The sequence below is a fragment of the Pinus tabuliformis genome, chromosome J (genome assembly GCF_031772625.1).
Source record: "Pinus tabuliformis cultivar Carrire ecotype Pingquan chromosome J, CPIR1, whole genome shotgun sequence".
NCBI lineage: Eukaryota > Viridiplantae > Streptophyta > Pinopsida > Pinales > Pinaceae > Pinus > Pinus tabuliformis.
Window position 1 is genome coordinate 85,827,609 of NC_142295.1, and position 25,121 is coordinate 85,852,729.

The following is a 25,121-nucleotide window of genomic DNA, read 5'->3' on the forward strand; positions in this document are numbered from 1 at the left end:
TTATTCCAAACTAAATTGCTACACTTTCCGCCTGCCTTGCCTCACGAAGTAATCTGTGCCTTTGTATTAAATTCTCTGTTCTTTGCTGACCGTTGGCCCCATACCATCCCAGAAGCTCGGTCATTCATAAAAATTGTTCCTTGTATCCATATTCACTTACTAGCCTAAGATCAATATTTCATTGTAAGTCATCTCAGACCGTTTTTTGCTTATCTATTCACTGAGCGTGACTCTGAGAGAGCCCTCTCCTGTTCTGGTAGGGCTAGCTACCGGACTGAGCGTGGTTTGTGGTTACCCTGAATTTTTCCTTCCTTCAGCTAGGGCAGATTTACGTGCTAACACAAGGTGTTGCAAAATATAGGTACTATGGCATACACATTGGAGCTTCCTGCAGCTTCCCGAGTGCACCCTGTTTTCCACGTTTCATGCTTAAAGAAGGTTATAGGTGACAAGCTTCTAGTTCAAACAATATTTCCAGAACTTGATGAGGAAGGAAAAATCATATTGGAACCTGAAGCAGTCAAAGAAAGAAGAACTCGACAGCTACGAAATCGATCAATTTCAGAGTATCTCATCAAGTGGAAGAAATTACCCGTTGAAGATTCCACATGAGAGGATAAGAATTTTATACAGAAGCATCCAAAACTACTCAAGCGTTGAGGACAACACTTTTTTGAAGGAGAGGGGCATTTTAGTTCCCTATAATACTAGTGATTCCTCCATTACTATTGTTGTTGTATCCCTTATTTTTATTGACGTGCCCCTATTGTCCCCATATTGTTATTATTGTGCCCCATAGAATCCCTCTATTATTAGTTTTGTCCATTTATAGTATTATTGTTAGGTCAGCTTGGTTATATTGTGACCCCTTAAACTCCTATATATAGAAAGGAGGTTTTTTCATTTGAATCATCCAAGAATTGTTCATTTGTGTAATGTAAAGGAGGTTCCCCCCTCAAAGAGGCTTATTTATAAGGCATTGATCTATCTTTTCTATCTTTTTGTGAGCCGGTTTCATAACAGTCAATGTTAAATTTGACCTTTCAGGACTATGCATTGGTATAGTGCGTTCCTCCTACTCCGATTTCTTGTTGACTGAACCTGCATGATTTTCTTTCTGCTCACAGGCCCCAAAACATCTTGCGACCAATCACACCCAAGGAATACCACTTAAGAGGTCTCGTGGTGGTCTTATAATGGAGGTTGCACTCATGGCTGGGACATTGGGACTTTACAATGCAATGGGTGACTATGAGTGGGAGTGAGACTTTTGGGAGGTCGCACAGTTGCAATTCTAGGTAGGTCGCACACCTTGGAGGCTTGCCTGAGGAGTAAAATGTGATCCAACAACTGTGGGTTGGAATGTGACTAAGTGGTGGTCGCACAGTTGCAGCAAAGCTAGTCGCACTTCCACTTGAGATCCTCAGTTGCGACCTGACGACTAACAAGCTCTCTAAAATAATGTGACTGATTTTGGAACTTGGTGTTGGTGTCTCTGCACTGAGTGGGATACTTTCAATGGGTTTGTTTCCTTTAGTAGAACATATTCCTGGGTACTAAATGCTATTTTGCAGCCTAAATTCGTCCATCGTCTCCCTAGAGTGAATGTTAGTCACTTGACTCATATTTTTCCACCTACAAATCTCTCGCTCTGTCTAACATGGATCGTATATATATCAATGAGGAGTTTAGCTTCTTATGGCGAGGGCAAAAGGAGAGATAGAATGGTGGAGTCAATGGCCTATGTTAATTGATTGAAGGTTTTTTATCCTGTAGCTTAGTGACCGCTAGAGGAGTCGCATGGTCGCACTACAATGAAGGTCACACCCTTCGGCTACTCGTGGAGTGCGATGTTGCGAGCTTTGGTGGAAGCACGACTTCTCAGGGGTCGTACAGTCATGTTGCATAGGAAGTCACATTCCCTGGCTACTCATGGAGTGCGATGTTGCAACTTATGGGCTTGCCAAAGGGACTGTGACTCGCAGAATGAGTCCAATTCAGCATTCAACCTCTACAACAACTCCTTCTCCAGTGATACTTGCGTACCAAGAAACATTACTCACTGTGCACATTCGTATATGCATTGTTCTAGCATAATCGCCCTGATGTAGAACCAAAAACCTTGAGGAACCTATTTAGATGTGACTTCAGCGAATAATAAGACATGCAACATCAAATTTTCAAAAGGTCATTGAATAAATAACTTGGGCTTCGAGCTAATGTTGTGAAACGGTCTTCAATGCCTTCTCATGATTAACATCGATTATTTTGAGGATCCCCTTTCAAAGCTTGTTTTGGCAAAAGATACAGCCACTGCATGTATGGAATATATGACCCTTTCGTCATGCTCAAGGTGTTGCTTCCACCTAGCATCCAAACACCCAAGTTGGGCTCAAAATATCGCTCTCCATCCCTTTGGTCACCAATGCCCACTATGCATTTCTCGCATGTGTTAGCCTTCAAGGTTGCTAACCACATGGCTATAGTCCCTTCTCGACAAAAAAACCTCCCATAATACTTTCGAATGGGTTATGGTGGTTTAAACTAAGAATTAACCCTCTATTGTTAAAAGAAATCCACCATGGCATCTATTAAATAATTGCCACGTATTAAAGAGTAAAGAGTGTATCTTGTGTCGAGTTCAATTTTCCATTCGATTCCTTAGGAGAATAGGTGAGGTTCATCTAGAGAGCATCTTAGCAATGTTGGGTCAAGGAATTTCTTAACATAACCGTTGCATAGTTGAGTGTATACCATTGGCATCTTCAATCAATTTCATAAAAATGAGGTGGGATGAAAACAAGTTAGCCCCCAATAGTGATATTTTCATGTGAGAACATGGAAACCAATGAATAAATAAACTAATTCACTTCAGGAACCTAGGGAGTAAATTATCCAAATCAAAGTGCTACGAATTATATGGGTTGGTCAATTGGGCATCAAGTTTCGAGATCGACTCAAAACCCTCTGGATATATTAATTGTGTTTGTCTCTGATATTTCATGATGCCTAAGGTGATGATGCATTCATAGGGTGGGTTCCTTGAAATGCTCATGAACATGCATTTGGGGGGTGGATATTAATGCAAAGCAGGGCTTCAAAGATGCACGTAAAGGTGACAAACTTACAAACCCTAATTCACATGGTGGGATGGGGAACCAATTATGAAAGTAGGTGAGACATGAAATTCAATGATTCTTACCATAATGCCAAACAGAGAATGCAACTCTGGAGGAATATGAATTAGGTTAAATCATGCAGGGAAACATTCTTGTGCCAATTTAGGGTTTCTCTCCAAACCCTAGTATGGCCAATCATAATGAAAGCCAGATTGGGGTCTTGTCCACCCACACACGGTGTCACCATTGATTGAAAGGCATAGGGAAAATATCTGAAGTCTTGGGCAAGACATCACACTTCCAAAACCCTAATGGAAGGGTTGGGTCGATTCGAAAGATGGGGCATGACAAAAGAATGCAATATATATCGCATGATTACACGAGTGAATGCGTCGACAGGGTCTGACAAGAACAAGCCATGTGGTGAATTAGCCAATGGACAACTGGAGCATCCCTGGATGGCTTGAGGCGAGTAGCAGGGGACCCAAAATTTTAGATATGCACAAAATTTTGGGTGGTGTTGTAGTGGCTACAACAGAAGGGTGAACCAAAAAGTACATCGAATGATATTTTAGCTATGGTAAAGGCATTAGAAGCACCTACCCACTTTTCCTTCAGGAGAGTAGTGTGGAGTGGTGCTCTTCACTTTGGTTGGACACAATTCATGCAGTTGATCCTACTTTGAGGTGTACAATTGTTGTTGTTTTTTAATTTGAACTTGCAATTGAGTACACAAGAATTGAAGACTCTTCTGATTGTGAGAGAAGCACCATTGCTGGGGTTGGAGGCTATATTTCTTTTCATGCTGCTTTGAGGCGGGCCTATGACCATTTCATCCAAAATTTGACAAATAAATGCAAGGAGCTTGTGAGGCATCATTTGGAATCGGTGACAAGTCCTTATTCTCAGGTTTATAGGCCATAATACAACATGGGAAATGGATTTTTTGGCTTTGGAGCATCAACAACAAGATACAGGTTCAATCGTCTACTCCAATGTTTATGGACCTTTCTGAAGATCTAGGATGTCCCCAAGAAGAGGGATTGGATGAGGGACATGAGAATGTTGCTCCACTAGGGCACCTGCAAGCAACACCAAACAAAGGGTCTGATTCAAGAGATCCACTTAGAGAAAGTCAAATGATTGTCCCTGAGACACCTTCACTGGATCAACCAAGCAGTGAGATCGATGCATCAAAGAAAAGGTGTTACACAATATTTTGTCACACCTCCTATTCACTTCCTATTCTATATCCCAAAGTGCAAAAGCATTGACAACTGTGCAGGATATCCATCATGATATACAGACCAAAACCTCCCTGAAGAATCAAAGGAAAACTTCCCTGAATCAATTCTGAAGAAGGTTAACTAAAAGCCTAATTTTTAGGTCTAGCGCATTTTGCTACACTACCTGCCTGTGCTAATGGCAGGTTGCACTGTTCCACCCTAGCGCTATCAACATAGGTTTTGATATGAAAACTTGCGTTGAACCTATTTTGTTAGGTTTTCCCAAACTGGAGGAGAAGCTTTGTGCACTAGAAACTTCGAGAACAACAAACTGGATATTGGTTGTTGTTGATATGGTCGAGCTCTCCCATTTGGACCTCTTGAGCTTATCATCACAGGCTTTCCTCTTGAGATTTGTACCTTCCTCCCTCTTTTGTGGATCCATAACTCCCTCTCCATTCCTATAAATCAACTCTCTTCCATCCCCAAATGGTTGGTCATTGATTGTTGCATTCCTATGCTGAGATTATGCTTACATGCTGCCCATTCTAACTTGGAGAAGGAGTGCTTGAAGATTCTTTGCTTGGAATTGGACATCCACCAAAAGGAGGTCTCCAACATTAAGGCATAGGTTGTATGCTTCCCTTTTTAGCTTATTAATATATACATCTGATGTTCACTTTCCATTTGTAAATGTTTATGCTTTTAGCTTAATACTCCTTGATCTATTAAGTAGTTTATGTTTGATGTATTCCATATATGCTCTTGTATCTTTCATAGCTCTTTGATCTTTCTTGCAGGCACTCGGATGTGAAGAACAAGTAAAAAGCAAGGCATGGAGCAAAAGAATCAAAGTCATCTCCAAAAGGATCGAGCGATTAACATCAAAGCGAGGTAGGTTTCTCCTTCTCTCTGCATTTGTTAAACATAAACTAGGAAAGTGTATGTTAGTTAGTTTAGTTTGTTGCTAGACCCACTCATTAGGCTAGAGGGATCACATCTATCCACATAGGATATTTACCTTCACAACAAAAGGGAATATGAAATTTCCAGTGGGTGTATTGGAGCTAAATTGGGAGGGCGGAAGAGGCAAATGCCATTGGTATCTAATTCTCGTGTAGGTCAAAACAAGGAGCCTAAACATTCCAACTCGAATGTGTTATTTGGGAACAACAACTCTTCATCAACATACACTGAAGTTTGTTCTTTAGCTGCCCAACATTTTGGGAGTATCCGTGAAGCCCTCATAGAACATGTGTGCCATCTGCTCTAAATGCTGGCTTCCTGACTCCTTGTCGAGACAAATTAATAGTGGCACTGGGAGTGGAGCTATTTACTGTGACTGATGAAACGTTTATGGATATGTTTGTTGCACCTGGTGTTGTGGACCTTCTTAGGAATGAACGCCAAGTCATGCAAAAGTGTTTGAAGACTTTGCAATCTTGCTTGAATGAATTTAGGAATCTTGCTCATGCACTTTGAGTTGGAAGGTTGTTGGAACTTGGGATTGAGAAAGGGAAGACACACTGTTTGAATAAACAATAGGTGGAATTTTCCCAGAGTCACTGGCACTAGTTTTTTGTAATGATCTTAACATTTGGAATGCTGACTCGAATTCTATGCAGGGTATAAAAGTCGTGTAAGGTTCTAGAGTGGTTTAGACCCAACATAGACATGCAGTTACATTTCAGAAGTTCTGGACGCTAAAGTGAAACAACCTTTGTTCAAGGTAATACATGTTCTATGTAGTTTTGACTTTAATGGTTGACTCAATGGAGTCCAGACTCTCTGGTGGTTCTTTCCATGGACTTGATATCTTCTTTTACGTAATTTATAATGTGCTATTTTTCCTACCAACCTATCAATGTGTTGTATGTTCATGTGGTCTTAGTAGATTATCAAAATTATAATCTCTCGGATACATGTATCATGTATGCTTTGTCGTGAAATGTATTTTACATAATTTAAATATAGTCAATATCATATTTGCAACAATGCTTGCCAATCTCCTAGAGGTAGAAAAGACTAGAGTAATAGAGAAAAACTCTTGAGATCTCACATGAGTTTGATTGATTTTCCCTTACCTATCAATGTTAAATTATGTTGATATTTAATAGCAATGTAATTTGTAATCATTCTTCTTTCATTTGTCTGCAAGTATCGTAATCCTGTGAGGCTTGAGCAGGAGATCATGAGCTGAAATTTGATCTCCTAAAACTTGATTTTCTCTAGTCCTAATACTTTATCTTACCATAGTAGTTGCGACTAGAGCTTGTATCTATATTTCTACGAAAGAGCATGTTAGTAGTGATGTGTCGCTTCTACAGTGACTTTATACCATCTCATACAAATGACCCTCCATGCTCTTTAAATAGAGATCATGGACCAATCGGGTGTTAAGCCACAGATCAAGTGTTGGTAATACCAAGGAGAGAATGAACAGTCAGATCACTTCATGTCTAGAACATATTGTGACCATCGGATTGTAAGTTACAAAAGTAAATAGTAAAGAAACGCACTTTACCTAACTCTACACTAGACCAAGTTATACTAAACTATTTCCTATGTGTCGGAATATCCTAACATGATGCAGATTCATCAAGGTTTTGATTCAAGATCAAGAAGCCTTTAACAAAATCCATCCAGAGATGTTGTTGTGCATGGCATTCATGTGAAGACACCTTAGTAGATTGCAATCTATTTGAATGAATACCTGTTGTTTTACCTTGCTTAAGGTTAGTTAACCTATAGAATAAACCTTTCTAGAGATAATTAATCACCATGGTGGGATTTCAACCATCTTATACATAATAAATTAAGCATCTCACATGTTCACAAGAGGTCAGCACAGAGGTCTTAGTATGAGACAAACATCTTATTATGAGACAGAGCAAGAGGTCATCACAAACATCTTAGTATGAGACAAACATCTTATTATGAGACTTTGCTACTGCTAGACCATGGCATTTGTTATGTTCAAGTTTCAGAGAAAAGTATGAAAGTTATCATGAGTCCATCTTCCTATTGTCCTTGTTAGGATTTGGAGTGTAGTTGATATGTTCTACACATTTACAATTCTCTTCTTTATGTGCTTATGTTAAAGCGTATGCTTTCTTGGCTCATTGAGTAGCCTTTCTATGAGTTTTAGAGACAATGTTGCTTTAGAGGGTACCTTAAGGCTTAGATTGGTCAACCTTGAAGCTTAACATACATTTTATCTCTTTATATGTTCCATCTGTTACTTGTTTCTTCAATCTTGTTTTGTTCATATTGTATTATGTATTTCAATCTATCGTTATTTGTTTGAGTCTATTCCAAGTATCAAAAAAGTTTCTTTCCCCACAAACATATATGCATGCTGCTTGTTATATATTTCCCATGCTTCAATGAGCATTCAACTTGTGTTGTTTGCATTGGGAAACTCACAACATAAAGCCTCTCTAGTATTTACTGGGAATTTCTTAATGCACAAATATTCTATGTGAATGAAGCAATTTTGCTTGTTGAGAAGTTGTGCTGAACTTCCCATAAGGTGATAAGTATAACCTAAACATGGAGAAAAATTAATTAGTTGGACTAAAACTTAAAAGACGTACACAACTTCCCACCTCATTGTCAAAGATAAGATATCCATGCACAAAATGACCTCAGTATTCTAGTTCAATCTACGAAGATCATATTTAGCCATTTCCATATAAACTTTCCATTTAAAGAATTTCGTCATTTTTGTATAGCACAAGATGAATTTCAAAATTTTTGCACATCACAAGATGTTGGTGCTTGTTCTTATATATCGTTAAGAGTATAGTTAGACTGTTACAATATACTTTTTTTTTATCTTACCCCTACCCCCAACACACACACATACTCGATATTTATTTGTTGTATAATTTGTTTATTCAATCTCTCTTGCACTAGTTCCCAACTTCCCAACACTTCTGAACATGAACACTTCCATTGGGTGGCCCTCAACTGTAACCTGCAAAATTTAATACACTAAAAATCACAAACAATAATTGACTAATAGATTTATTGGTTAATGTTTATTTTTTTTGTACATGTCCATGGTAAATCTTCCATCTATTTTCTTTCCACTCAATTAATCCTATTCGTTTAATCACATTTCCAAAAATAGTCCCCACTTCTCAGATAACATATTGCAACTAAGAAAAGGGTGAAAACTTAAAAGTAAACCAAAGAAGTTGATAAATAAAACCTTTGTTTTGAAGACAAATTTACTAGGATAATGCAAGGAAGCTTCATTTCAAAATTAATTTATGCTTAATCCTTGTTGGAGATTCTTCTGCCTCTTGGCAGAATGGCCCTCCAAAATAGTGGAAGACGACACTGACTACCTTCTAAATTTCTATGTAGTATCTATATCTATATAGATCAATAAAGAATATCAAGAAGAAATCGCAGGGGCTCATGTTTCTGATAACCGAGATTGGTTGTGTAGATTATTGCATTAAAATGTTGTTAGAAGCTGCATTGTAACATGGATCATGAGGATCTGTCAAATCTGCCTCTTCTAAGAGCTTAGATTTGCAGGAATTTCTTGAAGGTAAAGAAGTTTCAATTAGAGATAAGTCTTCTAATTCCTTCGTGTCATTTTCCAAATGAAGATCCAACATGGAAAAAAGGTTTCTTCGGCACAGACAATGGCATGTCTCCACTAGCATTTGAGTTTGCTTGATCTAGATTGATTTGGTTTTCATCTATTGTATAACTTTTTAGGATTGTAGATGCTTTGTGGAGATGGTTTTGTTTGTAAGAAAAAACTGTCTCTAGTGTTTGTCAACTTTTGTATATTTTGTTCAGTTTTGCAATTGTGAACATGCTCCTGAGTAGATACAACACCAACACTAACTGTTGCTCTACCATTGCAATGATATACATCATCAAAAGTTCCCAGGCTAACAAGATTTTTGCACAACCATGGAACATGGTTGTAATCAGATATGATATCCATTGGCAGTGAGGATCAATCATCAAGGTAGTTGATAAAGAAATTAGCAAATACCTGATATCTAATGGCAGTGAGGATCAGGAGTAAAATTGATAAAGAAATGGGCAAGACCTGATATCCAATGGCAGTGAGAATCAAGGTTGAGTTGATAAAGATATGAGCAAGACCAGACAAGGGATCATAGTGACAGAATAGAAATATCGTGTTGTCCCCCTCACAGTTTCAATTTATTTAATGCATCACATGGGAGACAAGGCATCATTGTTTTTATTTGACAATAGTGAGTTATTTATCAAACATATGGCATTTGGCAGGGATTAACAAATAAATTTACATTAAAAAAAGGATTGCAAAACAAAACTTCTAGGTGGGTTTGGTGGGAACGAGCCAATGATTATAACTATTGTGATGGAGCTTGTTCATTTCATTGTCATGCTAGCGAAAAAGGTTGTGGTATACATTACAGATTCTACAAGAGAGAGAGAATCTAATATTTGGTCGTCATCTCTCCACCACATGGGATACTGTACAAAACAGGATGAACTCATCAACAAAGTCATATATTTCCAGCTATATATGAAATTAAGCAAAAATAGTAGGACCATCTCATGATGCAATGATATATCAATAATGAAACATCAGGTATATATATATAAACTATGAGAAAAAAAATATCAAGAAATTATGACCTGGTATAATTTGGAAACCAATGAGAACTTTAATATATGCTCCGTCCAAGTTCTGTCCAATTTCGCGTTACATATCATATATACCATGTCAAAAGAATGTCTAGGCCATTCTCACATTTTAATTTTTTCCTCTGCAATTAATCTTACTGTTGTCATTTTTTCTATTCCTAGAATGTCAATGCCTTCTTTGTGGCTCAGACAATGTTTTCAACAAAACAAATTGCTAATATGGAATACTCATTGCAGGATGTTCACTGACTCTTGCAAGAGGTTACGTATCATGAAGGGTTCTGAAGAAATTGGCCTAGGTATTTGAGCAAATCTTTCTTTTGATCAATTTCATCCGTGCAATGAACTTATAGTTCTAGATCTAAAAACTTCAAGCTGACTTACTTTAATGGCTTGCAGCTCCTAGGGCTATGGAGAAATGTAAAAACAAGAACTAGATGTGGAGCATGACCTACTCCCAAGTCACTGTGGGGGTTGACACAAGTCCAGATGGAGGGACGTGGAGTAGCCAGCGAATGAAGTAGATTATGTTTCTTTTTTTGTTCTTAGACTTCCTTATTTATCTTGGGCATCAAGGCTTTCCCAACCAGTCAGTAACAATGTTGCTCATCATACATCTTCTTAAGTAGGCTTGGAAATTCATTGTTGGTACTAAGTCTTTGGTGGACTAAAGGGAGAGGGAGTTGGACTTTGTGACATTGGTATGCACAGGTCAAGAAGCAGGTCAAGTATATCTGGAAGGAAATTCACAAGGAGATAATTAAAATTAGAACAATTCCCGTTGTGTTGTTTTATTAGGAGTTGAAATGCTTGGGACCAAAAATAGGCTTATGGTTTGATGAGACATTATACAGACTGAAATCTAACACTGAACATCTCTGGAGCATGTAGTTCTATCTCTTTCAGTAAGGGAAATAGACTTATTGAAGGTCAAAATCATCAAAATTCCAATTGAGCAACCCAGGAGCTATTTACTTTTGAAATCTGGAGGGATGAAGTGTAAAATCCTTTTTAAGATTACAAGAGAGACATTTTCTCTCAATGTCTCTGCAGTCCTTATATTGGCTACTTTAGTATTATGGTTTGGGATGAATCTATTTTCATCCATCAAACAACATCTGTCCTGTTTTTTGGAATTTCTTGCTACATTGCCATTTAGGTTGGGTGAACTCTAAAGACTTTGGTAGTTTTATTTGACTGAACTATGAGTTTGATAAAACTCAATATGTCAATATGCAGCTTGAAGTGTGGCTTTATATATTATTGTATAGCTTTCAATGTTTCTATATAATCAATGCTGGTTTTTTTGAAGAGAGGTGCTTGGATGCTATTTGTGTCTATAATTTTTGTTGCAAACATGTGAATTGTGTTCATTGAAATTGTTTGGTAGTATAATGTTTCTTGTGTAGGGATCATGGCATGATGGCCCTAGGAATAAGAGAAATTAAATCTTTACGGGAAATATTATTATTGGTCATGCATTTGTGTGCTTTGTTAAGTGTTACAACCCACTTGCATTGGAATGATTCTATGAAGATTGCTTTAGTTAGATTGCAAAGAGATCATGGGCGAGGGCTTGACAGAGTTCAGTGATAGGGTCTTTATTGTAAATACCATAGATAACTAGTTATATATTGTGTGCTTTGTTAGATGGCAACCTTGGAGTCCTTCAGACTGTGTTGTTCTCTTTTGGACTAATTGAGAATTATAGTGTGTGCAACAGAATTTTTGAAAAGAAAAGGCTAATCAATGAGATGGATTTAGATTGCAAATTTTAGCTTTGTTTTGCCTTGTACACTTAATTCAAGTTCACAGTTATATGCTGATGACATTTTTGTTTGATGCATTGCAACTAGGAGAGTTTACTATCTATATTTTTGGAATGGAATGATTAAGGAATGAATTGACTGTTATCACTTGCTATGCTTCTTTTGATTAAAAATAAGGTAGAATTATGTGCTTTTAACTCTACTGCATCCTCTCTCCCTTTTGGTCAGTAAATCCTTTCAAGATCAATGTTGCTTTGATGGTCTTCTGTTGTTCTCTAACATTGATTATTGTTTGTTGTAATAGTTGTCTGTGATGGGATGTAGGGGCAAGGAATTAGATGAAGTGGAAAATGAGTAATTAATATGTTGCTTTCCCTTGCTCATTCTTGTCGGTGTGGGTTGCATGTATGATTGAATGGGAAGTTGATGAATTAAGTGCGATGGAGCCTGTTGTTTTCCTTTGTTCCTTCTTGCTGTTGTGAATTGCATTTATGATGGAATTGGAAATTGTGTAGATGACTAGTTGTTTTCCACCGTTAATGCTATGATTGAATGTAAAGTTGGGGAGTTGTTCATGGAAAAATGTCAAGAAATGAAAGGTAATAATTGTAGCCTTGTTTTTCTATTTATTTCTCATCTTCTTTTCAAGTGGAGGTGGCACTGTGTGAGTGGTACCATAGAGTAGAAAAATTACTTGACAAAAAAAGAGTTAAATTTAAAATTGATTTTATAAACTATGAATGTGATTTGATAATCAACAAAATCTTAACATTTTTTTTTTCTAGAGGAAAAAAACATTGATTTTATTATCAAGATAAAACCAGTACATGTGCATTGTATCTTCATGTACAAATTATACCCTTTGACATTATAGAGGGACCCTCTGGTGTGTTCAATGATAGATTGAGACTCAAACTTCAACATTTGTACATAAAGACTTGTCCATTATTGAAAATATTGGTATTAGAGAAACTATCTAATTTAAGGGACATTAAAATATGGGGTGCAATGAGCTAAGGGAGTTAGAGGTCGGGAGTGGCAGCTTTCCAATGTTGGAGGGGTTGGAGCTATTGGAGTGTGAGAAGGTAGAGAATATAGTGGGACCCCTAGATGTGTGAGATGACAAAATAATGCCTAAATTTGGATTGTTGAGGATAGTACAATGTCCATTTTTGGGGAGATTGACGGGAAGAATGGAAAAACTCTCCAAGTTGTAGAAAAAAATGAATTGAGAGGTGGCAAAATCTAATTTGGAAAGATGAGAATGTGAAAATTAATCTTTCTCGTCTTCTCAACTAGAATAACACATTATAAATGTTTTTATTATATATCATATAACTTATAATATATTTTTCCTTTTGGTTGTGTAATATTTGAATATTATTTTTATACTATATATACTATTTTTATATTACATAGAAAAATGTTTATATAAATATCATTTATTTATTTTTACATAATTTTTTTTGATGCTTTAAACATTATTTATAAATTTATTATTTCATAACTTTTAAAATTTGGATTTAATTTTTTATTTTGAAAAATATTAATAATATCATATTTTATTATTTTATATTTACATTAAATATATGATTTCCATATATCAATACATAGTGTTTAATATTGAAGATTTAGAGTGGTGCAAAATTTACTTTGGAAATATGGTAGCGTAGAAATTAATGTTATTCATTTTGAATACTATATATATAGATATATCATTTATTTTTTTTAGATATGGATAATATACATGTTACTATTAAAATTCAACATTTAAAGAGTCACTTCCCTAAAAGTCCAAATAACTACTATAATTATGACATTATATTCACCATTTTTTTTGACAAAACAAAAGCATTTCCATAATGATAACAAAAGTCGATGCTTAACAAATTGTTTCAAGAAAGATTTGAGAAACATTTGCACATCAAAGAGATATAAAAAATGACGAGTTACAAATAATCATAATTAGAAATGAAACTCCATGATTTTCATCTACTAGCTATCCTAATACTCATAGAAACCAAAAAGGCTAGGCTATAATTAAGAGTACCATTGAAAACAATTTAGATTTCCTAAAGAAGGGGGCAAGACATACATTATCTAATACAACATTTTTGCATGTCTAATCTATCACCAATTTAGAGTCATCCATGACCTCTAATTTGGATATACTCCACTTGCTTGCAAAATGAAGGTAGGTCTATAAAACTAAAACCTCAACCATTGTGTTTGAGCCTTTGCATGAAAAACATTGAATATGATCTATAAATTGTTATAGATATTCCATTGGAATCGTTTGTCAAATTTGAAAAAATCACTGAACTATGCACTGTTAATTTTTCATATTCCAAATTTTTTAGTTAGTTGATTTTCTACTTGATTAATTGAGAGAAATAGGAAATAGAAAATAGAAAAAAATACACACACCATCCACAATAGACACGTGTTTTTCCCTAAGAAACCCTTAAGAGGGAATACCTAGCAAGAAAGTGCAACTGCTTTGTGATGTGTTTTTTTCATGTTATTTTAAAAATGAGTTGTCTTTAGTGCGACTTTTTGGACTTTCTATTGCGGAAAAAATTGAGGTGAAATGGTGATTTGTGTTATTTAAACTGTTTTTTTTACTGTATATATGGATTGAAGTGAAATCTTGATTTGTGTTATTTAAACTGTATATATTAACTTTATTTATAATGTTATTTAAACTGTATATATTAAATATATTTATAATTGTATTAAATTTAATATTTCATAATTTTTAGAATTTGATTTTTATTTTTTATTTTGAAAACTATTAATAATATCATATTTTATTATTTTATATTTACATAAGATTTCCATATATCAATACATAGTGTTTAATATTGGAGATTTAGAATTGTGTAAAATTTACTTTGAAAAGATGATAATGTAGAAATTAATCTTGTTCATTTTGAATACTAAATACAAAAAAGGAATAATATATATATATATATATATATATAGATATCTCACAATTTTTTCTTTTTTCTTTTTAGATATGGATAAGATACATGTTACTATCAAATTTCAACATCTAAAGAGTCACTTCCCTAAAAGTCCAAATAACTACTATAATTATGACATTATATTCACCCCTTTTTTTACAAAACAAAAGCATTTCCATAATGATAATAAAAGTCGATGCTTCACAAATTGTTTCAAGAAAGATTTGAGAAACATTTGCACATCAAAGAGATACAAAAAATGACGAGTTGCAAATAATCATAATTAGAAATGAAACTCCATGATTTTCATCTACTAGCTATCTTAATACTCATAGAAACCAAAAAGGCTAGGCTATAATTAAGAGTATCATTGAAAACAATAGAAGAAAAATTTAGATTTCCTAAAGAAGGGGGCAAGACATACATTATCTAATACAACATTTTTGCATGTCTAATCTATCACCAATTTAGAGTCATCCATGACCTCTAATCTGGATACACTCCATTTGCTTGCAAAATGAAGGTAGGTCTATAAAACTAAAACCTCAACCATTGTGTTTGAGCCTTTGCATGAAAATCTTGAATATGATCTATAAATTGTTATAGATATTCCATTGGAATCATTTGTCAAATTTGAAAAAATCACTAAACTATGTATTGTTAATTTTTCGTATTCCAAATTTTTTAGTTAGTTGATTTTCTACTTGATTAATTGAGAGAAATAGGAAATAGAAAATAGAAAAAAATACATACACCATCCACAATAGACATACATTTTGTCCCTAAGAAACCCTTAAGAGGGAATACCTAGCGAGAAAGTGCAACTGCTTTGTAATGTTTTTGTTTTCGTGTCATTTTAAAAAACCCAAAGAAGCTTTATCCTGCATCTTCTATCCCTGCCTGGGACCCAACTTTATTCTCTTCCAAGCCCGCGCTGGCTATAGTTCAGTTTTACCCAGGGTCTTTTCACTTAGACAATATTCCGCCCCGAGCCCTTTTCAACTCTTTTCCAAATACCTATTTTGATACCATAAGAGAGGCTTTTAAAGGCAAATGAACTATCTATTCACTACTCCCTCTCGCATGTATCTTGTGCCTACAAGGATTCCCATTGTTATGGGGCAATCATATTAGTGCATTTTTCTTCGTAAATTTAACCTAAATTTCACTTACAATTCGTTATCCATATATTTCACTTGCTTATTGCCTTCCAAATTCCCAAACTCCTCTCTAAGTTAACTTGGGCCTTTAGGTGCAATTTGGTTGCCAATGAAGCAGGCAAACGCCGAAACACCTATTGGCCGCTCATGCATATCGATTGCGATTGATTTTAATGGTTTAGTGTCGTACCATGGGTACACTGACAGCAAGTCAAATCATGGATGAAGCACGCAATCGCCGAAACGCCTATTGGCCACTCATGTCCATATCGACTGTGATTGCCCTTAAAAACCCGTGTTCAATAAAGTAGGGCTCATTTAGTAACCAGTCCAATTCGATCTTTGCTTTGTTCAACAAAGTCGGCGCATTTGCTACTGTATACTTGACCAGAGGAAACTTATTACAAACTCTGAGCAGCCCAATCCGGGCCATTCAGTATTGACATGCATATTGTGTTTAATTTTATTTTCATTGGAGACTCAGGCGAGGCCATCATGGAGATTTGAAAACCCTGCAGGTGGAGTTGGACGAGGCGAAGCATATGGGGCTCGCCAGAAAGTGTATCAGACAAAGTCGGATATGGACGAAAAGGTTGACAAAATTGCGAGGGATATTGCCGCGAAATCCCCGCTTGCTGTAATGGGAACGAAGGCCGTGCTGTTGAATTCCAGGCATTTGTCTGTGGAAAAGGGTCTGGATTGTGGGGCTACTTGGAATGCCGCGATGCTTTTGTCTACGGATGTGAAAGAGGTCTTCTCTGCCCAAGTGGGAAGCGAAAGCCCATGTTTTCCAAGCTTTGAGGTTTTCATCTGTTACCTCTGTCTCTACTTCTCTTTTAAAGCATAAACTCTGTTAAATCCATTTCAGGTTCTATAAAATGCATGGAGTGATAGAATTCCTTGTATTTTTAACTTGGATCTATATATATATATGTATATTATTGTTTGTACGGTACATTGACAGATCTATTAAGGTCTTAAAACAATAAAATCCTGATTAGTATCTTCATTTTTCAATTGTCCATGGACCACTGATGGAGATGCAGTAATTTCAATTTGATATTTTTTATTTAATAGATATAATAGGTTGCTTTTTATCAGAAAATTTATAATTTTTTTTAGATGAAACTTATATAGATAAGATAAGATAAGATAATTTTATTTATGTCCAATTATTGATCATAAAGTAGGTCAAAGGGACATTTAGTACAATGACGTCCATTCAATGCCGGAGAACCAAACGATTTCCTATAAAAGATACAATGCATGAATATAAAAGATACAATGCATGAAATGCCTTGACGGAGAAGATCCAGGAGCTAATGGGTTTGAGGACCAAACCCATCTCTCCTAACATCCGAGGCCGAATGAAGAACACTGAAGGAAACTCACCAACTTTGTTGGTCCGATGAAGAGCTAGTGGAAAGTGCAGACTGTCCACTAAATTGTTGCCTTAGGGAGTTCGCATGTTGCTGAGGTCCGGAGGATCTAGTCCATTTCCCAGGGATGGATCTACTGCGAAAATCTCATGTGGCGGTGTGAGGTCCCACGGATCCTCACTAGTCTAGAGTCTGGATATGTACTGATATCAACTGGTCTCTTGGTGCCCTTGTTTGAAGGTGGTACCCTGAAAAATGTCGTGATCCTCTGCGTGGGGTCTGGTTTGATGGGAGACTGAAGAATATGCGCTCAGAACTTGAAAGCCTCCTACATATATAATGCCAAACATTTTTGATCGGGATACATAAAAAAGTTGGCGAGGGTTTGAGAATCTCCGAACAAGCAATGGAACCTTCCTCTGACCTTGTAATAGACAGGGCATCCAAAAATGTAGTGCACCTCGGTCTCCACTTCCTGTAAATGACATTCCTAGCAGATTTTGTCTAGTCTATCAATCTGATGGTCTGTCTCTACTCAAAGTCTATGAGAACCTACTCTGAACTAGCCTAGAGGAATGCGAAGAGCATGCATCCAGTGGCGAAACGTACGCTGGGGTCAAACAATGAGCCCGTCTCTCAACTCAAAGAAGTGCTCAGCGTAGAAGGCCATCATTGGGCGCAACCCCCCCAAGGATTGACCCAGGTGACCTGGACGAACAACCTGTAGATGTCCTCCCTGATGATCTTGTTCAACTCCTGTTTAGTAGGTAAAAGGTGACCGGGAGCATCTAAGGAATATTGAAAAGGAGGGGAGACAATCCAACTGAATGTCCACTGACTCTGAGAGATCTAAAACTCTTGTAAACCAACATCTAGTCCGCCCGAGGGAGTAAAATGAGAAATAGTCTCAAAAGAACAATATGCCAAGTAAAGATATCGGTCCCTACTCTTTATTGAGTCTGTAAAGCCTCGAACACGCTGCAAGAATGAAATCAATCTAAAGACCATCTCAAATCGAAAGGGCTGAGCTCCAAACTCTGCAAGGATGATGTGTTGAGGTATTGTTTGTTTGCATCTAATAATGTGGCAAAGAAGAAGAATATGGAATCTCTTAGGTGAAGCCCAATCTAACTCAAGTAAAGACAATGCCCAAATCTCTAAGCCATATAGAACAGTGGGACAGATCAAGGTGTCCATGAGGCTCATTTTGGATGAGATGTCCTGGAAGTGATGTCGAAAGCCCTGTTGCTCGAGAAGGGCTAAGGATCCATATCCTTTGTTGATTCAAGGTTGAAGTGTTGGTCGCAAACTGAAGTGGGGACCTGAGAATTGCACCCCCAAGTAAATATACGAGCTGGTGATCTAAACCTCCTCCCCTCTGAATAAGAAGTGAAGGTTCAAAGTTTTCTTCACCCCATTGAATATCATAACCTTGGTTTTACCCAGGTTGACTGTCAACTGTCGAAGATCACAAAAGAGAGCTAAGGCATCCAACTGCCTTTGTATCCTTTTGGGGATGAGGAGAGGAGGACCACATCGTCAGCAAAGAGTAGAATAAATATCAGAACCTAGTGAAGGAGGCAACCATCGGTGTCCTAGATATGCTCGTGTAGAAATGCCTCTAACTCATTAATATAGATCCCAAACAAGGAAGGGGACAATGGACAACCCTGTTTAACCCTGATAGTGCTTAGGATGAAATCAAACATCCTATGAGTCGTGCGAAGATGACCAAGGACATACTCATAGAGGCGCATAATAGCTGTCAATAGGGTCGCAGAGATGCTAATATGTCTGAGTCTCTGGAGTAAGGCTTCCCTTGGAATAAAGTCAAAAGACTTCCGAAAATCTATGAAACAACAGTAGACTTTCAAAGAGCGGTGTCGTGCCTCCTCAATCACGACGCAGAGGGTGAAGATGTGGTCAATGGTCTGATGAGTCGATTGAAAACCTACCTATCCCCTAGCTCTGAGTTATCTCTGCTCAAGGTCACTGGAGAGTTTCCTATGTAGAATAGTAGCATACGACTTCGAGAATGTGTGATCCACCATGACCATTCTGCAGTTATTGGGATTTGAGTTGAACCTTGATTTGTGGATCAAATGGATGATGTGGTGTGAACATACTAGCGAAAAACCTTCACGAACTACATGGTTGAAGAGATCAACCAAGTAGCTAACCAATGCACGGGAACCGTGCTTAAAGAACTTTGCTTGGTAGCCTTCCTCATCGGCTGCTTTGTTGTTGTTCATCACCCAAATGGTCTCTCTAATATCTCTGTATGAGAATAGGTAACAGGAAGAGGGCGGGGAGGTAACATGAATTTGGGCTTGATCAGGAATATCATAAACATTGAAAGTGTGAGACAACATGGATGTATGGTCGAGGTCAGATGGAAGAGTGGAGTGTCGGGGATGGTACACCCGAATTGTTTAGGGGAGTGGGCAAGGAGAGTAGAAAGTTCATGTCTTCTATCAGAGAAAAAGAGTCATTTTTTTCGACGGAGGAGACGACGATAAGAAGCTTTGAGGTCGAAGTAGAAGGGTAGAGAGTGGGTGAAAGAATATCGAAGTTCTCGATGTAGAGTCTTGCATTCGTCATTATACCATTTGTTTATGGGGCAAGATCCAATTTTTGGCGAGATGGAAGTGGAACGAGTGGAGTGGGGGAAGGATTTGAGTGTTGCTTCCCAAATGGCAAATGAAAGATAGGTGTATTTAGTGGAAGCATAATCAAACAAGGAGAATTGGGTCTTCGATGAGAGCATCTTGCATAGGGTAGAGGATAAGATGTCAGGGTTGCCTTCGTCAAATCGAAAAGTGGTTCAGGGTGGGCCCCGCGGGGAAGGATGGAGTGGAAGGGGAGGGTCAAATCAGAGAGAGAAGGAAAGAAGTGCATGATCGGCAAGGGGGATGGGGGACATCGAGAGATGGCAAATAAAAGAGAGCGAGTTATGGCTAGCGAGGACATAATCAACTACACTCGCACCCCCGCCATATGGTTGACGCGTGAAAAAAGCAGGAGTTTGGGAAGCAGGGGGGACCATTTAAAATCAACAACTCTTGGGATTCCCCCAACCGCAATAGATTCTTACCATAAACTGTAGTGGGCCCCAAAGCATCATCTCACATCTGATAAAGCCCTACTGAATATGGATTTATCCTCTGGGTACAAAACACATCCTCTGATCGATCATGGAGTGGGATCTGGAGATCTCTAATACAAGCATTGAAGTCACCTAGGAGGATGACTTCCCCATTAACAAATTACTGGGTGATGTTGGTGTACAAGTCTATATAGGGGTTGCCATTTGAGCCATTATGGATGGCAAATGGTGAAGAGGCTGGGGGAAAGTTACAAACTGCAATGTAGATGTCCCTTGGAGGAGAGACTCTGATGCTAATATGAATCCACATAACCCTGGTAAACTCATCTTCAGCTACCAAAGATACCCAGTTCCGGAGTGAGTCACTAGTCAAACAAGCAACTCCACCTAATCCTCTGACCCCTCCTGAGTTTCTCGTCTCTTCGCCGCAAACTGAGAACCAATGGTAACCTGCAATATCTGGGAGAGGTCAAACAAGGCTCGCATGAGTCTTGGTCACGAAGAGGATGTTCGCTGATTCGAGAGCATCATACAAGAGTCCCAACGATGACCAAAAAGATCCATTGCCATTTCAACAATGGACATAAATGCATGTACCCTATCGCCTCCCCAGGCGGGCCCATCTTTTGGAACCTCCAGTTCGGGGCTCCCATCCAGGGGGGAAGGAGTCCCAAATGATTGCACAGAGATTCCTGATAACTATCCATTTCCTTGCCTGTTGTGCAGCCATAACCTATTCTCTGGATTGTTTAAGTTCCATAACATGTGCTCAGGTGAGGTCCTCATCCAAGAAAATCTTACTGGGAAGAGAAAACAACTTTCGCTTAGCCCTGAGGGTGTGGAGTTGATCGGATGTAGTCCGAAACCTGAGGAAGAGAGTAGAGTCGTAGCCCAGCGAAGCTCTATCTAGAGCTATATCAGGGAGGCTAAAGGTATCCCGAAGGAACCTAGCCCCCACTTCCATAGGATCTAGAGAGGGGTGAGGTAAGGGGAAACCTCTCACCTTGAGATTCAATTCTCTTGCCCGTCTGGTGCGTTCTTCTACAAGTTTTTCTTGCACCACCTCCTCAACTGCTGCAAGAGGGGTAGGAGTTTTATCCTTCCCCCAAACCACCTATGCCCAAGAATTGATATGTCTTAGTTTCTCGTTTGAAGGTGGCATGTTGGGATCATATATCTTCTTGCTTGCTTTAGGTTGATAATTTCTTAATGCAATGCATCATTTGGAGGATGGAGAATTTCCTGCTCTTTGCTTTCATGTAATATCTTCTTAAGGGATAAATTATCCCCTTCCACCTCCGAAACTCTGCCAGAGGGTGTGTATTTCTAAACGAAGCTTCTTGTTTTCATTTTCTTGAAATTCCATTTTCCGCAACATTTGTTTTACCCGAGCTATCCAAAAGGAGAAATTTGACTCCATGGTTATGTCGACTCCATGGACCCCAATTTCAAGTTGTACCCCTTGACCCTTAGCCACGATTTCCGTGGGTTCAGGCGAAGCTGGGAGCTCTGACAAGATTTCAAAGTTTAAAAGAAACGACCTAGTTAATAAATGTTTAAGAAAAAGTTTGGAGGTTAGTTTTTCAATTTTTGTGTAAATATTCAACTTAAAAGTGCTAAAATTGTTGGATCATAAGCTAATTTTGATGATGATAATAATAATGATAATTTATTTTAGGGTAACAATTTAGTTAGAGGCACAATTTAATTAGACATCAAATTGATATATGATATATGATATTCTTTATTCATGGGATAAAGAACACCCTTTTATTTCATTGTTTAGTTCACAGGTGTAAATACCTTCAAAAGGAGGAAACAAATATTCTTAACAATTAGGCTTTTTATTTATCCTCTGTGATCCATAATGAATTAAGAAAAGCTTTTCGGTAAAAATCACATAGGATGATGCATTTCAAACTATTGAGTGTGGTTCATCATCACATAGGACGACGCATTTCAAACCATCCAGTGTGGTTCATAATCAGTGTTGAGAATAGCAACAAGAAATGCTAAAAATAACGTTCAGAATATTTCAATTTTAATTTTTCCTTTGAATTAAAATTCAAATTTAGTCTCACCAGCACTTTGAAAAATAAATAATTAATTCATCTTGAGTTAATTAATTGGAGAAATTCAAGCTAGAAGTCTTTGTGAAGTCATGCAACAATTATCCCTTAAATTAAGGAGATTATCCCTTGATTAAGGAGATAAGGATGAATTGTATTTGAGTTGTAATTAGTTAGCTCAGTTAAATGAGTTATGTCCAGTTAAATAGTTCCAAACAGTTTGAGGAACTAATTGTGAGTTTAGTCAGTTAATGCATGCATGCATCAAACTAGTGTACTCCAGATAACTGAAGATTCTCTCATAAATAGCTCATGCATGTCTATTCAGATAAAGACCCAGTTGAGATTAAAGACATGGACATTGTACTATCAGTTGCATGAGTTTTCATATAAAGGAAACTCATCCATGCAGAAGGAATAAGGTTCCTTGAGGATTGCGCAGTTTTACAGGGTGTGAGATCAGTGTGAGTGATCAATGTTACACTTGGTAACATTAGGATCGCCCAAGAGAAACAACACAAGGAAATAGGAGGCTTGGAGGGCAGAGGAGAAGGTTTGTGAGAAACGTTGTTTACCTGTGAGCATCCAAGAGGATTGTACTAAGAGCTGACTAGCTGTGAGAGCTAAAGCTTTGTGTGATCTTGATGTATTTCCACCTTGTATGATAATACAGATAGCGGGGTTTTTTGCTGAGGCTTTTACCTGAGTATTTTCTGTGTTTCATGTGCATTGATTCTGCTTCTGGTTATATGTGTTTTGCTTGATCTTGCTCAAATCTTTTAAGCTTCCGCAAGTTTGATAGTAGAAGTAGATTATAGTATTTTGCTTTGGTATATTTCATTATCAAGTTAATCTACAGTCAGATTTTCTACATAGATCTCAGAGGTAGATTTGTAGAGAATTTGCAAGAAATTCTACAATCAGGACCAGATGAAGAGGCATACCATGGCACAAGCTTAAATAGAGAGCAATGTAGAGACCATTATTACATATAAGGCTTAAATAGAGAGCAATGTAGAGACCGTTATTAAATATAAGACTTAAATAGAGAGCAATGTAGAGACCGTTATTACATATAACGACTATATTAAATAAAAATAAAAATATTTTCTTCTGAAGGCAGAGTGCTTGATTTTATTGAGTGGGAGGGCTCAACAACCTAGTATTATTTAACAAGTTTAATCTAATTTCAATGTCGGCCCAATATAAGGGTAGATGTGTAGGCCTAAATGTTTAACATTTAACATTTATATGTAACCTCAATTAAAAAAAAATTAAAAGTAATAAACAAAAAGATAAAAGGAATAAATAAAAAGTTAAAAGTAATATAAAGCCCATTGTAAACATTTAAATGTTGGTTCAATTAATAATAAAAAAGTTAAAATTAAAGTTAATTTGCTATATTTTGATTTCGTTATTAACTTGTACATAGACTTGGTTACAATACCATGGGCCAATACCATATCTTATCAATACCATATGCCCAAAAACCATAACTTATTTCATAATCATTTTTTTTTATAATAATATGGCATGATATGTGATTCTTACCCATGAATTTTCACCCCCCCCCCTTTACTGTGGATATTCTTAACATGTAAATAGGCTTTGTTACAATACCATGATTTATCAATACCACATGCCAAAAAAACATAACTTATTTTACAATCAAAATATTTTATAAATATGTTATTTTAGTTTAATTTTATAACATTTTTTAATTAAATCTAAAAAAGGGTTATAATTACTTTTGGGATATATTTAAACCATCTATTCTCAGGACTCCTAGAAGATTCCCATAGAAATTAAATCAAGGTTATAATAAAATTAAAAATGAGAATATTTGTATATGTAAATATGTGAAATTTATATAATATAAATAATATTATTAAGAACTAGCATAGATCCATCTTAACTAAGGATTCAACTACGAGAGCAAGCAAATTGACAGTTATAAATGAAATATAGTGCATGATTGTTTTAAGTTTTTCATTATTGTATTTTCTTTGACATGATTGATCCAAAATATAGGTTTAATATTTTACAACTAATTTGAATTTTTTTAATTTAGATACTTTCTTAAACACAATATCATGGAATCAAATTTAAGAGAGAGAGAGGAGGGGGAAAGGGAGGGAGATAATGACAAAGTTGGAGGGAAAAGGGAGGGAGATATTGACAAAGTTGGAGGGAAAAGGGAAAGAGAGAAAGAGAGAGAGAGTGAGTGATGGGCGGGGAGAGAGAGAGAGAGGGAGGTGAGAGAGAGAGGGAAAGAGAGAGATGGAGTTAGTTAGTTGTATTTTATTGTTTTTTCTAGTTGTATTTTTTTGTCCACCTTGTTTTCCATCAGCTTTTCACATGTATGCATTCACTACTTACAATTGTGATTAACCGCACTTAACACACGTTCATGTGTCATCATCTTTATTTATGCTATATTGTCATACAAATGGTGGTAATATTATTCATCATTGATATATTAATGTTACATTTTCTTACAAATGGATGTAATATTCTTCATTGTTGACATATTTTCAATATCTAACTCTTAATTAGCCAAATAGATGGATCATTGTGTTTCACATTGTATCAGCTTGTTGGAGTAGGGCTTCATTGGATGCTTACTAACAAGAGATTGTAGCTTTTCATCATTGCATCAC

General features: G+C 36.9%; 1 protein-coding gene and 1 pseudogene across 1 annotated transcript in view; both read left to right on the forward strand.

Moving 5' to 3' along the window:
- LOC149225633 (dynamin-related protein 5A-like) overlaps nt 1–5,827 on the forward strand; it is a 62,177-nt pseudogene extending 56,350 nt beyond the window's left edge.
- Nucleotides 5,828–16,181: 10,354 nt separating this feature from the next.
- LOC149225634 (delta(3,5)-Delta(2,4)-dienoyl-CoA isomerase, peroxisomal-like) overlaps nt 16,182–25,121 on the forward strand; it is a 101,204-nt gene continuing 92,264 nt past the window's right edge. Inside the window, exon 1 of the mRNA XM_089377215.1 lies at nt 16,182–16,709. Within this exon, the coding sequence (XP_089233341.1) occupies nt 16,488–16,709 (222 nt within the window). The 5' untranslated portion in view covers nt 16,182–16,487. The remainder of the gene's footprint in view (nt 16,710–25,121) is intronic.